The following is a 14,343-nucleotide window of genomic DNA, read 5'->3' on the forward strand; positions in this document are numbered from 1 at the left end:
CGGGTGGGATGTACTAGTCGAATATTGGGATTTGCGAACAGAGTGTATTGGAATCTTATTGAGATTGAAGTGTTGAAGTATTGAAAAGTCTTGACACTTTTCATAGCATTTTGTGAGTGACTCTAACGGTGTGGAAAAACATGCACATGGTCAACTACATGTGTAGGTAACATTCGCGGTAACTCTGAGGAAAATTGGCTCTCTACCGAATTTGAATGTAACTTTCTATTGTTAGTGAGAGAATTTCTGGACTGAACTGAGGAAAACGAACATATATTCCAACACTGGTATTTAGTGACGTCATGGATCATCAATCCCCGCTTCGGAAAAGTCGCTATGTTCAGTGTTACTTGGATGATATACTAGAACTCAGTACTAGAATATATGTTCGCAGTGCGAACTTCGCACTCCTGAGGTGATCTCGGGAGCTTCCTCAACCATCATACAAGTTTATATACGAATTCGGGTTAGGAGTGTACATAAGCAACCAAGAGTTTCCCAAAATTTCGTCACAATTTTAATGGTCACCAACACATGTAGTTGAGCATGTGCACATTGTCGCCCCCACACTACTAGAACTAAATACGATAGTATAAATGATAATCAATATGAGTCCCTTTGAAGGACACGAGCACAGCTTAGTGGCTGTACATTTTCGAGTATCATAAACAACATGGTATTATTCAGCTCCGAGGGTCGTTTGGGTCTGTCGACCGAATCGTCGCGAGAAATCAGCATATTCAACCTGATGAGGAATCTTTAGGTTGAGCGTGTAAGATACGGAATAGGTCAGCTAGCCCCACCTGCCCCTCGTTCGTCGCTCGCTCTGTTATCTTCTGATACATCATACATTTCTCGAATGCTGCACGAGTGAGGAAACACTTATCCTCACCTGGAAAAATATATAAGCATACGAACGACGCGACCTTACTCTGTGACGATCCTCTTCCTAAGAACATGTAGTCCTTTCCAGTTCTAATAGACTGGGTCAAGTAGTTGCCAACACATTGACCATGGAGCTGAGAGAAGATATGAATCGTGTATGGAGTGGTATGGTTACATTGAGCTCCATCTCGCATGGTTGAGGCATCTCTGTAGACATGGTTCGACGGAACATACTTCTGTCTTCGGGCCTTTCTCCCATACATCTGACAGTGGGAAGAAGATACGAAAGAGGTTGTTATAAGAAGATACAAAAGATGTTGTTATAAGAAGATACGAAAGAGGTTGTTATAAGAAGATACGGAAGAGGTTGTTATAAGAAGATACAAAAGAGGTTGTTATAAGAAGATACGGAAGAGGTTGTTATAAGAAGATACGGAAGAGGTTGTTATAAGAAGATACGGAAGAGGTTGTTATAAGAAGATACGGAAGAGGTTGTTATAAGAAGATACGGAAGAGGTTGTTATAAGAAGATACGGAAGAGGTTGTTATAAGAAGATACGGAAGAGGTTGTTATAAGAAGATACGGAAGAGGTTGTTATAAGAAGATACGGAAGAGGTTGTTATAAGAAGATACGGAAGAGGTTGTTATAAGAAGATACGGAAGAGGTTGTTATAAGAAGATACGGAAGAGGTTGTTATAAGAAGATACGGAAGAGGTTGTTATAAGAAGATACGGAAGAGGTTGTTATAAGAAGATACATAGTACATAAAGGATCTCATCATACTAGGGTGCAGAGAGAAGGTGCTTACACCGAGATACGCTGATGATACTCATACGAGGATTCGGTGAAGGTTCCCAAACAAAGCCTGTGAGGTTGTGTAAACAAGAGTAGGTACTTACTTGGCGAAATACTCTCTAGAATCAGAGCATTTATCAAAGTTAGGATCACCAGTACCCGGTAGGTATCTGATAGTAATCCTCATATGATTTTCGTTGATATTATATTAGTCATTATTACGGAGTATGTTTGGTCCGAGCTTCTCTCAAAAAAGACTTGACACAATCAATGTGAGCTGTCAGCTCCTTGTTGCAGGTTGGAGTGAATGAGGTACCCATAATGTCGTCAAGGAGATGATGATAATACTCCTTTGGTGGCGTTGAGGAATTATAAGAATGACTAAGTACGCAAGATTACAGTAACTTCTCACAATCATGGTCACGAGCATAAACATGGTCTAACTAGTAGATTCAATTATAGAACCCTTAAAAAGTTAATCAAATGACCAGCAGTTCTATTTCCTGAGTCGGGGTGAATGTTCGAGCTCGGAAATGATTTCGCGCATTACACAGTGCATACAGTAATTCCGCCCTCTACGCGACTATCTTATGTGAAGGAACTCATCAACCGACCGATTCCTACTTCACCTTCCTAATGAACGTCTTATCGTAGTTAGTGATGTTCTCACACCTACTTCTCACACTACTACTCGCACCTCCACACGTAGTGGGTAGATCCACAATCGTCAGTGACAAGCATGAGCTCCCCCATTCAAACGTACGTGTATTCGATCTCTTTTTCTATCACTATGTCGTTTAGGATGATATTGTAATCACTACGATAAAAGGTGATGGTAACTGGTCGACTTGTGTCGTTACCCCAAGACTTGCAATCCCTGGTAGAAACGATAAGATTGAGTTTCACTTCGACGGCAGGAAACTCTTCACCAAGGATCTCACATGCCCAGGACTTCATCATCACTCGTAGTCACTCTACGACACTGTTTTTCATTCTCATCATCACAATTCGTTTTGGTAGGAACGTTGAAGATGCTTCTTTTCTGACCACTACATCATCTACTGGTGTAGTGTCACGAGGAACCGACCCACTTCACCGTATGGGTTTGCATCGCTGGGAGACCTGCCAAGATGCAGTGTATGGATTAAAGAGAATTTATCAGCGTTCTACCGACTACTCATATTTAAACTTCAATAACGCTCTTTGCTTGGAGTACACGAACTTGAAGTTAAAGCAGTGGATCTATGTAAGTGACAGAGTATTTTCTAGATTACAATTTCGGAAAATTACCCGGAATGTGGATGTTCCAATTCTACCATGTGAGGTTAATAGCGGCCAAAACACAGGCAAATATTGTGCAATACATCTTGTATGATATATTTATAAACTTGTATAAATGTTGTATAAATATTCCAGGCACAATACAACTTGTATTGTGCCCGGAATATGAACCGGTCAAATTCTACCGAGATCATCAGGACTATCAGGCCCCGATAGTTCCCCGATATTAGGGGAACTGGTAGTAGTAGTAGTAGTAGTAGTAGTAGTAGTAGTAGTAGTAGAGCTCGTGGCTAATTCATCTTCTAATGATGCTCTGCAATCTAGCCCACAAAATATGGCATGTATTATGCCCAACAGGTTCGGTTTAATTTCAGGATGGGATAAATAGTGATTACTCCGGCGACAACACCCCGATAGGAGGCTGCGTCCTCTCCGAGAAAAGGGGAAATCCTTCAATTTCAATAGCTCTCCATCGTGATAGGGACACTCGCAGTTTGAGAACTCTATTTTTACCATGTTCCGATGGTACCGATTACAGAGGGTAGAGGAACGACCTGCTACTTCCGCAGTGCTTTAGTCGAACGTTTTTGTCAGGCGTATCAACGGAATAATTCACGCGAGAAACAACCGAAAGGGGAAACAGTGGACCTTATCGCAAGATCCTCTAGTGGATCTTGACATCGCTCTGCGCCCTCTATCAGCATCCACATGTCTCGAAGCGACTGTTCTTATGTTCACCGGTCTTGGCGTCGGAGTGGAGAAGATTGGTTCTCCTACATTCGAAGTCTTGACAACGATCATGTGTGACTTATTCCATCAGAAATCAGCTGGAGTGAAAAAAGAAGACATCATTTCTCCTGACATTACTCCCACTAATGTTGACTTGTTCCGCCGTAGAAGAAAAGGAGAGTCTATCAGCCTTGATGGAGTACGCAAGGATGAGTCGGTCGAAAGACAATACAACGGCAGGAAGCCAGAAGAACCTAACGTATCGACTGAAGTACGCAAGGAGGAGTCGGTTGAAAGACAATACAACGGCAGGAAGCCAGAAGAACCTAACGTATCGACTGAAGTACGCAAGGAGGAGTCGGTTGAAAGACAATACAACGGCAGGAAGCCAGAAGAACCTAACGTATCGACTGAAGTACGCAAGGAGGAGTCGGTTGAAAGACAATACAACGGCAGGAAGCCAGAAGAACCTAACGTATCGACTGAAGCTCCCAAGGAGGAGTCGGTCGAAAGACAATACAACGGCAGGAAGCCAGAAGAATCTATCTTCTCGACTGAAGCTCCCGAGGAGGAGTCGGTCGAAAGACAATACAACGGCAGGAAGCCAGAAGAACCTATCTTCTCGACTGAAGCTCCCGAGGAGGAGTCGATTGGGAGAAGATACAACCGTAGGAAGCAAGAGAAATCTATCGTATCGACTGGAGTATCCAAGAGTGAGTTGGTTGGGAGAAGATACGCTGACTTGACGAAATCTCCTGAGCTCACTGAAACCACGAAGTTGATCCGGGATCGACGAACCGCAATGAGAAAGAAAGGGAAGCACTGCTCGCTCTGTTGAAGGCAAGTAATCTCATACTCGATGTTTGATGTTATCGCTAATCCAACATGCTGTACTCGGTAATGTTGTCACCACATGTTTTGCTTGTCAATCTACGGCGGCTTTCAAAGTGTCTGTTGCTGGTTTTATCGCTAATACTGAGACTGATCCGCTGGGGTGATCTCATACCTCGCCATGAGGGTCTCAGACTCGATTTAACCATATCAACATGTACTGAGATTGATTCATCCATTGCTATTGACATATTTCTCCATTTTGAGTGCAGACCTTCGCTCTCCTTCAACGTCCATTAGGGCTACGTCCACATTGAAGAGAACTTGATGATTACGAACGTTCCTAGATCAAGACCCGCTACGAAGACATGGAGATAAACTTACGGCTAAGAGCGCGTTTGCTGGTGTTCGAAGTTTCTATCTATATCATGTATCTACTCCTGTTCACTCCACTGCTTTCCTCAGTCTTCACTGAGGGCCTGTCGACTGGTGATCTGCTGGTTGCTTCTGAGGTAAATCCCAAAGCTTATTTGACGATGGAAGAATCTTTTAGGATGAGAATGAACGAGGCCCTCACAATTGTATTGCCACCGAGGCTGATACTTCTGATAAGATTGTCATTCGTTTTGATCCTAGTAGAGCTCGGTTGAGAAGTCTCAAGACCCAGGCGTTGTCGTGCCCAGGCAAGATTCGTTATGAACTGTAATGCATCTCGAGGTGATCCACTCGGGAGCGCTCTTTCCATGTTTAGTCGCAATGAGACAAGTTTCACTCGAATAATGCCCGACGGGAAAAGTGAAGCAATATCAGATTTTCTTGACGATTTCCGAAAAGTCCGCGGCGATAACTGCAAAGATGTGGTAAAAGATTTAGCAACATACTTCCATAAAAATATCGCTTATGAAACGCTGTCGCAATTCGAAACCCTTCGTTACCATATGTGTTACCGATATGGAGATAACGGCCTGAGAGCCTGGATAAGGGTGAGTATGCTCTATTCGAAGTTCCATCTCTTCTTATTGTTATTGACCTTCAGAGAAAAGCTCGTCTGAGCTATGAGGAAACCGAGTCAACAGGAGTCTGTGTTGTTCAGCCAGCCGAGGACTCATCAGAATCGATCATCTTTGACCGTCTCGGCACGTCTCGGAAGTTGTCGATCATCTCTCTGCAATGCCCTGACGGCATCTCTTATGAACGGTGAGTCGCCACCTGCTGTCTTTGTTTACCGTTCGCACAGGAGCTCTGATGGGATCATTCAAGAGAGGACAGCCGACGGGTTGAGAGACACAGAAGACCCGATGATGAGCTTAGACATTTTATCACCACCTCTCGATGCATTCACATGTCGTATCGCAACCGTGTTCATCTTCAATGGCCTTGGTGTGATGGAGAGTATCGAAGACGCCGATCCTTATAATTATCTCAAAGAGAGACTGTGTCACCTCTTCCCTCAGAGGGAAACTAGAGCGGAAATGGAAGGCATCGCCTCCAACACTGAATTGATGTTGCCAGACAAAGAACTGGGGTTGCATCCCGGTGATGTTGACGGTGAAAGATCAGGAGAGTCGTCGGTTGAAGTACCCAAGGATAAGTCGGTTGACGCACGATCCGCCGCTGAGTTGATGAAATCTCTTGAAAGCATTCAAACTGAAGAGTCGACCCACAAGAAGGAAATTCCAATGAATGCTAGCTTGCCTAGCCGTGAAAGACCAGAGTTTCCAGTTGGAGTACCCAAGGACGAGTCGGCTAAAAGCCGATCCACCGCTGAGTTGATGGAATCTCCTGAACGCATTCGAACCAAGAAGTCGACTCGCAATAAGAGGAAAGGGAGAAGACACTGCTCGATCTGTTGAAGCGAAGTATCCTCATGTTATCGCTGTTGCCACCGATCCTCCATGTTGTACTCAATGATGTTCTTATGTACCCCACCATATGCTTTGCTTTTCAATTTACGGTGAAGTGTCCTGATTCTGATCTTTTCACTGATACCAGACGGAAAGCCTGACCTCTGACAACGCTAAAGACGTCGAGATCCTGGAATGATCTCATTATGAGGTTATCATACCTCACCGTGAAACTGGACTCGACCTCGTTGAGTCGATCAGTGATGAAGTTAATAACTTGATGACTCGATACTGCTGACTCAGCAGGTTTTGTGGAATTTCTTCATCTTCATCACCACGAGAACTTTACACGGGGAGTCTACGATTATCGCAGTATTGTGTTCACTATGCGAGTGACATTATTTGACATTGAAGAACAGCATACTCCATTTACCTCGTCGTTATGACTTACAAGCTGAAATCACTGCTATAGTCATGCGAGTAAAGGGGTGGCTGGCTGTGAGCTTGCTCACAATGGTGCATTATGATGAACCTCTCTGGTCTTCTGAAGATCGAAAGCTAACTTTCCTCATTGGTCAAGGAACTAGAAGGCGCCGAATACATGGCCTCCCAATACGGATCGCGAGTGATTGACTGTCTGCGCATGATATCTATCCCGCTGATATACAAGGCATTGTCGCTTTGGATGAGCTCAGCCTATTGAGCATCGAAACCCCTTATACAACTGGTGGCCCCTGATGTGTTCGGTATAACATAGTTAATAAATGTGGAAGGCGTCTCTTCGACGAGCTACAATCCGCGAGGGAGTTCGATTGCTCAACGAGTGCATAGAAGATCACTTAGGTTGGCAGGTCACCCACGGTAATTCACCCTCCCTGGTAGGACTAGCTTAGTCGCATCGTAGTCGGGAAAACAACGATTGTCATATGGGGACACCGGCGTAGCCGACATTGAGAACTGCGAGAACCCAACAGCTTCAGCAGATTATACACCAACATCAACATCGAAGTCATCAAAATTTAGTTAATTTCATATCCGGTCGGCCAGGAAAAGGCGTCGTTGTAATTAGCATACCAATATTCACGGCTTGCAGTGCCAGGGAGGATGGGCTCGCTAGATGTATGTCTGATAATGGTAGCGAGAAGCGTAGAAAAAATTGAACGACTTACCTGTTACGAGCCCCGAGACCGGGTTCAGCAAACGCCGTTGTCGAGTGGTTGTAAGCCTTAGTAACTAAACCAATTTCAAGTGCGAGCTCGTCCATGGGAGAAGCCCCACTTCTAAGAGGATTGAACAGGGAAGGCTCAGGAAGGGTTATGTGGATATCCATAATCACAGGGTGCAACCTGGGCCTCATCACTTGAGGGTCGAGAGCTTCCACAGGCAACATCTGAACGGCCGTTATCATTCGAATGCGCAACGAACAGAACCAACCTCCGTGCTAATCACATGGGAGGCGATCTGCGAATCTCGTGCTGTATTCCTGTTCCCTAATGCTGCTTGAGATCTACTCAACTGTTTGCCGAACCTGAAAGCCTCTTCGGATGAGGAGAATATACAAGCGCTAGCAGCCCTACGTAATTCCCGTTGGTTCGCTTGTTTTCGGTTCTTCTGCCGTGTTGTCAGCTCCTGTGCCAACGACATCCACCGGCCTATATCATATTTCCGGTGAGTTCAAAGAGAGATGGTATGTTCACCTGTCGGGAGGATTATCAGTTTGACGTGCACGCTGAGATCGGCCAAGCTGAAGACTCATATCATGATGACCGATTCCCTCACGATGAAGATTCGAAAGATACGTCGTTGTGATACGACGAAGGGAACTGAGATACAAAACGTAGTCTCTTCGAACCACAGAGAGCCGTTACCTGTCCACCCCGAGCGCTTGCATTGCGGCGTCGTGACGACTCTTTTCCCCCCTACCCACCGCAACCCCCCGGGGCAGTTGATCGGCAAAAGTCACGCCCGTCTTCGGCCGAGGCCTGAGAATATCCCTACAGTACGACTTGTTTTCTTCGCCGAAAAACAATCGAAAAAATGCACACGACCCTGGACAGAAAAGTGTAGGACCAACGGAAATTTTCCCTCGTGGTGCATATTTTGTCAAACTTCGTGGTCTTCAAATGATCACGGAATTCCGCCTCTATTATAGATTCCACAAATACGAACCACATTTCACAGCTCCAGATGGATCCTGAGTTTTACATTCATTTCACTAAACACTGTGGAGACGAACTTTTTCCCATCATACGGCACAAAATCAAAGCACGAATTTCCGACTAATTTGCCTCGGGAATCCTTACCGATGTGCATCCGGATCCAACGGTACGGGCTCGCCACGCAAGAGTGATTTACGAGCCTTCGAAGACTTCTGTCCTCCCGGCATTTTCCTGAACTCTATTAGGTTCGCCAGTGGGTTCACTCTGGTGCCTAGAAAATCGATAAAAACTCGAGAATGGCGACGACCTACTGCTGGCCAAATCAGCATTCTCTGCGGGGATAAACTCATTCACATTGCGAGTAACAACATCGGGTCTTGGGAGCATCCTGAGGTTGAGCGTGAAAGATACGAAACAGGTATGCAAATCTACTTATCAAAATCTGGTATTCTTATCGAGCCAGAGCCACCGCCTAGTATGTACGCATCTCTCGGTATAGAACTGAGAGGATCCCCACCACGGCCTCTCCTCTGAGAACAATCAATTCAATTAAGGAACTTCGACATCAAAGGCATCAGTAGGTCACCTCCTCGATTTGAATGATATCATCATCATCATCATCATAATCACCATAAATATCATCCCGCTCGTCTTCATCCTCATCGTCGTCGTAGCCATACATTCTCACTCGCTTAGTTTTCTCCTCCCCCTCCACAGGGCCCTGACGAAAACATATTTCAAATATACCAGGGATCGAGCCCACGACCTAATGGTCGATATCCGCGAACATCCCTCACTAAACTACAGAGACTGATCTCTTAATTGTCTCTTACCGGATCCTCAGCGGCCTTCTCTCGCTTCTCTATCGCCTTGACTAAGATCGAACGCCTCTCCTCCTCAAGAGCCTTCACTCTATCCCTTCGCGTCTCCGACGGCTCCCTCTTATTGAAATCAGCGACCTGCCTCTCCTCATCATCATCATCACAACTCGTCCAATTCGACTCACTTTCATCGAAGGCCAACAAACAGCATAATTCGGCGTATACCGATCATCATCAGGAACTACACTCTTACGATCCCTGCCGTTGAGGAAATGCAAGATTGCAAGATTTCACCACAACACCTTACTTGACTCTATCCTCTCGACCCAACGAACGGAACACTGCTGACAAGCGCAGCCTTCTTCTGAGCTTCTTCGGCTTTCGCACAGCCACCACGGGCGCGGACTTCTTCACAGGGGCGGTGGCTTTGACTAACTTTTTCTGTTCGTCTGAATCGCAACGAGTTAAAAATACCGGACGTGGGATTCGAACCCGGATGATTAGTAATACTTGTGAAGCGGTGAAATGTAAATACTTAATGATTCCTTTTGTCCATCGCTAGAGACGAATTCCGAAGCGAATCACTCTGTCCCGCAGAGTGATAGTATATTCTAAAGATTCTCTCTAGGCTCAGCACCGGAAGATTCAAATCAGGTCCGCTTACGACCCTCCATCGAAAGTGTTATTCTTCCGATTTCGCACCTCTAGCTTTCTGTTGTTTTTTTAGAATTGAGTTGAGTTGTTCAGTGACGCCCATGTAACGACGTTTGGGTTGGTCACTCTTCTTCAACTTGGCCACCATCGCTTCAAAATCCTCCTGGTCGCTCGCCTACAGTGTAGAAATATATAAACACACAATGATGACAAGAAGTTTAGGGAAGCTCATCTAAGGTCTCTAAGCACCCATTCATTACATAGTGGGCAAAAGTTCTGAGCTATGAACTTTGAAATCGGTGCACCGAAAAATTCAAGTAACAATTTTCAAATACGATCGTTTCACTCTACCGTATAAGAGCGCAGTCATTTACATTTCTTCATATTTTACGCTCCAAAATTTCTTGATGAGAAACGATTCGATTTCTCGAAGAAAAATACATTCCTTACCGTTCCGTCCCCACGTTTCCGAGCTTTCTGTGCACGCATGTACGAATAGTCATACCATGGATCCACGCCAATACCTGTGGAGTAATAACAATAAAAAACGACAGCGAGAAATGAAAAATTCACCAAGTTGGGCTCGTAGGGCGTCAAGTTGAACCGCTGTAGATCTGCCAACAGTTGAAGATATATCTACAGGCACTATATGACCATCGATGAGAGCATGCGATGGTGCCATTAAAATCAAAGAGGAGTTAAACTAATGTTATTTTTCATCACGTTATGTTTATTATAAACACAACACGTCAGGAAGTGTTGTTAGATCCGTAATTGACAACGCAATTTCAGAGAGGACCGGATTGAAGGAGCCTAATTAATACAACCGAATCGACCATTGGGGTCTACGGTTTCGGATACTCACGCGGATATCTTGGCGAGCGATGATGGCTCAAATATATAAAATGCGAGCAATACATCAATCGTCGTATACAATGTCATCATACACAACATGTGAAGCACACTGCTGTATATATTTCCCATTCGATCACACCATTTCTGTATCACGTGATGAGGCCGACCGAGCTGAAGGCTTTTATATTCGCCCTAACCCTGTAGGAGTGGACAAGGTGACCGATACAAACTACTGCCAGAATTATTGATGTAGGGTGTGCACGCGTGCATATAGATTTCGTGCAAAGTATGGAGAGTTCATTCTACCACAACTGATGGTGATTCCTACTCAGTGTTGAAGAAATATATGCTCGCTTTCTTCACTACTTCGGGTAGAAGTGTACAGAAACCAATGAGAAATTCTCGAAATTTCCACAAAAATTCCATATTGTCACCAACACATGTACTTGACCATGTGCATATTTTCCCACACTGAGTATGTGAAGTTTTTAATAGTACACTTGCACGTCGCTTCTATGCAAAACTAACAGTTGCCGAACTATTCATTTTCGGCAGTTCTCAGACGCTCTCAATTCGAAACTCAACAATTTCAATTTGTCGAAAATGAAATTGATAATGTGAATCCTACCATAAAAACTCCAACTATACTCTGTCACGATAAATTGACTAACACTTTTCTTCACACATTGAATGAAATCTCAGAAAATACAAGCCTTCAAGTGTCACCAATATCGATGAGCATATCGTTAGTAATATCAAGAACCAGCATATGGCCGGGACTATGGGTAATAAGGAATTCCAACGAAGCGGATAAGGCACCAACTGTCGAGGTCACTCCGCAACACCAGAACACACAAACCTGTAAACAACAAACCAGTGTTGGAGTTTCACCCTAGTGATATGAAAAACATAGATAATTCTGAAGTGTTTCAATCCATTTCATATCGCGTTTTCCACATGGAGTATTACGCAACTCCATGTAAAACGAGATATAACTCCACTGGAGTTTCGCGACCCGTTTCACGTGAAACGGCGTGAATCTCGGTGCAAAACGCTATGCAGTAGTCGTGAAATACATTTTTCACTAGTGTTTTTAATATCACTAGGGCCGCCCGTGAAACTCCAATGGAGTTTCACCCTAGTGATATCAAAAACAGTAGTGAAAGACATATTTAACGACAACTGCATATCACCGCGAATAATATCGCGTTTTTTACCGAGTTTTACGCCACTTCCGTAAAACGGGTGAAACTCCAATGATATACGAATGATCGATATAACTCCTCCTCACCTCATTATCATTGACCTCTATAGTGTCACCATAATGTGAAGGTTTGGTTACGTCGACTCCAATAGCACTGCCGTCACCAACGTGCATTGGTCGACCATGTGCTAGGGGAAAGCGACTAGTTATATCAATAACGAGGGGGACCTGCAGACAGGGGTGGCATATTATCAGTGGAGTTTCACAACCCGTTTTACGTGAAATGGCGTCGTAAAACTCGGCGGAAAACGCGATATTATTCGCGGTGATATGCAGTAGTCGTGAAATATACTTTTCACTAGTGTTTTTCATATCACTAGGGTGAAACTCCATTGTTGTTATCAATGAAGTTTCCACGAAACCCATGCTATGAAAAACACTAGTGAAAAACATATTTCACATTTCACTCCGCGAAAAACGTATGTGAGTAGTGAATAACGTGAAATCTTCCACGGCCGATTTGTCCCATGCAATTTGCAAAGTGTGTTTTCAATTCACTTCATATCGAGCTCTATAACGCCACTTCACATAAAACGGGGTGAACTAAAAACTTTCCCATAAAACTGACTCAGCAGAAATAAATCGTAAAATTCTTCCGAAAAAAATTTCAGAAAACTTACTTGTTCTAAACGATAAGGTCGCATACTCACCACCAAGTTTCCACCGAACGGCCCGGCGGTCTGAAATCACCAAATCCAAATCGATCACGTGATCGATTATGTATAGCTCACCTTATTGGATATATTTGTCCGATACATAGAAACATTCTTGCCTTGAACCATATGTCGCGGTGGAACCCCTACCCCATGAAAACATTCACATGGTCAACCACATGTGTTGATGACAATTCTGAAAATTCTGGGAATTTCTTATTGGTCTCCGTTTCCCGAGCTCCCCTGATTCCGTACGAAAATGGTAAACAATAATCGCTTCGCTCCGCCCTCCCTATATGACTCACCTGCTTCAGCGAGCTTATCCTCCCATGAAAAGCTGCATCCAAATACGAAACCAGTGAGAGCTTCCACGTTCTTGGGGACACTCTTATCAGCTCGCAAAACTTCAACTTTACCACTGCTATCATAAACAGTATATTTCGATGCATCTGGACACAACTACTACTACTACTACTACTACTACTACTACTACAAGTTCTGTGTAGTATTCCTGGTAAATTCGAGCCGCTGAAAAGCTCATCATAATTCTATTATCACCAAAAAAATTCGAAAATTATAAGGAAATTTCACAAAAAAATCATTGTTATAAAAAACTGTTGATAAAACTGCATTCCAATGCATATATAAGACGACCAAATTTGATATTCGAAATTAAAAATACTAGGCCTTCGTGACGAAGGGGCGGAGCTCGCTTAGTCCACGTCTATTGATTCGATCAATGAATTTGACATAGCTCCCCGGTTCGATCCCCGGGTAGGACAGTTTTCCGTCATTAAAGTTTTTCGTGCATATCTCTTCGAGCTGGTCGCATAATCGAGTTTTCCTATTTTTCCCTACACCTCGGCATTCAGAGGAGTCGTTTGATCTATCTGATAGCCTCCTACGCTTTGTAGTTGAGCCAAACTAATTCCGCACGCACGCACAACGCGGAAGTGCCTGTTGTTGCGGTATATACTCCGCTCGCTCCGCAATTTCAATTTCTCGTTGTTCCGGTGTTAGAAAAACATATGTTCGCTTTCCTCTGAAATTTCCTCACTAATTATAGAATTACGGTAGAAGTGTACAAAAACCAATCAAAAATTTCCCAAAATTTCCTCACAATTTTCATATTGCCATCAAAACATGTAGTTGGCCATGTGCATATTTTCCCATCATTATCTCACCTGTAAGTAGATCAGCTCCCGGAGCCACTATTTTTGATATCAACTGCAATTGACGATTTCCATCGATAGTAAATGTCGAATCAACCATTTCCAGCAAAGGACACGATTGGAAATTCAGAGCGCAAAACCGCTCGAAATCGTCCTTGTATTTCGATGGTAGAATCACCAAATTTGCCTGGGAAAATGAAAAATCAAAAATTCGTTGAAACCCGTTTCACGTGGAGTGGCGTAAAACTCGGTGAAAAACGCGATATTATTCGCGGTGATATGCAGCAGTCGTGAAATATGTTTTTCATATCACTAGGGCTGCCCGTGAAACTCCAGTGTTGGGAGAATATATGTTTGCTTTCCTCAGCTCGGGAATTCTCATATTCCTCTTGGACTCA

General features: G+C 43.9%; 4 protein-coding genes across 4 annotated transcripts in view; 1 reads left to right on the top strand and 3 right to left on the bottom strand.

Annotated features, from left to right (window-relative positions):
- Positions 1-679: 679 nt before the first annotated feature.
- On the bottom strand, positions 680-1,102 carry Pmar_PMAR022267 (hypothetical protein; the record flags this gene model as incomplete). The annotated part of the gene is made up of 4 exons (XM_002785488.1): positions 680-745; positions 804-892; positions 932-1,019; positions 1,061-1,102. The coding sequence occupies 4 exons, from the start codon at positions 1,100-1,102 to the stop codon at positions 680-682; spliced, it is 285 nt and encodes a 94-aa protein (XP_002785534.1).
- A 2,591-nt stretch (positions 1,103-3,693) lies between these two features.
- Positions 3,694-5,229, top strand: Pmar_PMAR022268 (ring-infested erythrocyte surface antigen, putative; the record flags this gene model as incomplete). Its single annotated transcript, XM_002785489.1, has 3 exons — positions 3,694-4,405; positions 4,989-5,035; positions 5,077-5,229. The coding sequence occupies 3 exons, from the start codon at positions 3,694-3,696 to the stop codon at positions 5,227-5,229; spliced, it is 912 nt and encodes a 303-aa protein (XP_002785535.1).
- Positions 5,230-8,542: 3,313 nt separating this feature from the next.
- Pmar_PMAR022269 (hypothetical protein) lies at positions 8,543-10,683 on the bottom strand (the record flags this gene model as incomplete). Its single annotated transcript, XM_002785490.1, has 11 exons — positions 8,543-8,561; positions 8,671-8,797; positions 8,838-8,914; positions 8,959-9,056; positions 9,113-9,247; positions 9,360-9,485; positions 9,533-9,605; positions 9,655-9,796; positions 10,050-10,176; positions 10,452-10,525; positions 10,575-10,683. The coding sequence occupies 11 exons, from the start codon at positions 10,681-10,683 to the stop codon at positions 8,543-8,545; spliced, it is 1,107 nt and encodes a 368-aa protein (XP_002785536.1).
- Positions 10,684-11,571: 888 nt separating this feature from the next.
- Positions 11,572-14,343, bottom strand: part of Pmar_PMAR022272 (conserved hypothetical protein) — a gene marked incomplete at both ends in the record, with an annotated part of 9,215 nt that continues 6,443 nt past the window's right edge. Inside the window, 2 exons of the mRNA XM_002785492.1 lie at positions 11,572-11,715; positions 12,148-12,288. Coding sequence (XP_002785538.1) covers positions 11,572-11,715; positions 12,148-12,288 — 285 coding nt within the window. The remainder of the gene's footprint in view (positions 11,716-12,147; positions 12,289-14,343) is intronic.

The sequence above is a fragment of the Perkinsus marinus genome (assembly GCF_000006405.1).
Source record: "Perkinsus marinus ATCC 50983 genomic scaffold scf_1104296932410, whole genome shotgun sequence".
Classification (NCBI taxonomy): domain Eukaryota; phylum Perkinsozoa; order Perkinsida; family Perkinsidae; genus Perkinsus; species Perkinsus marinus.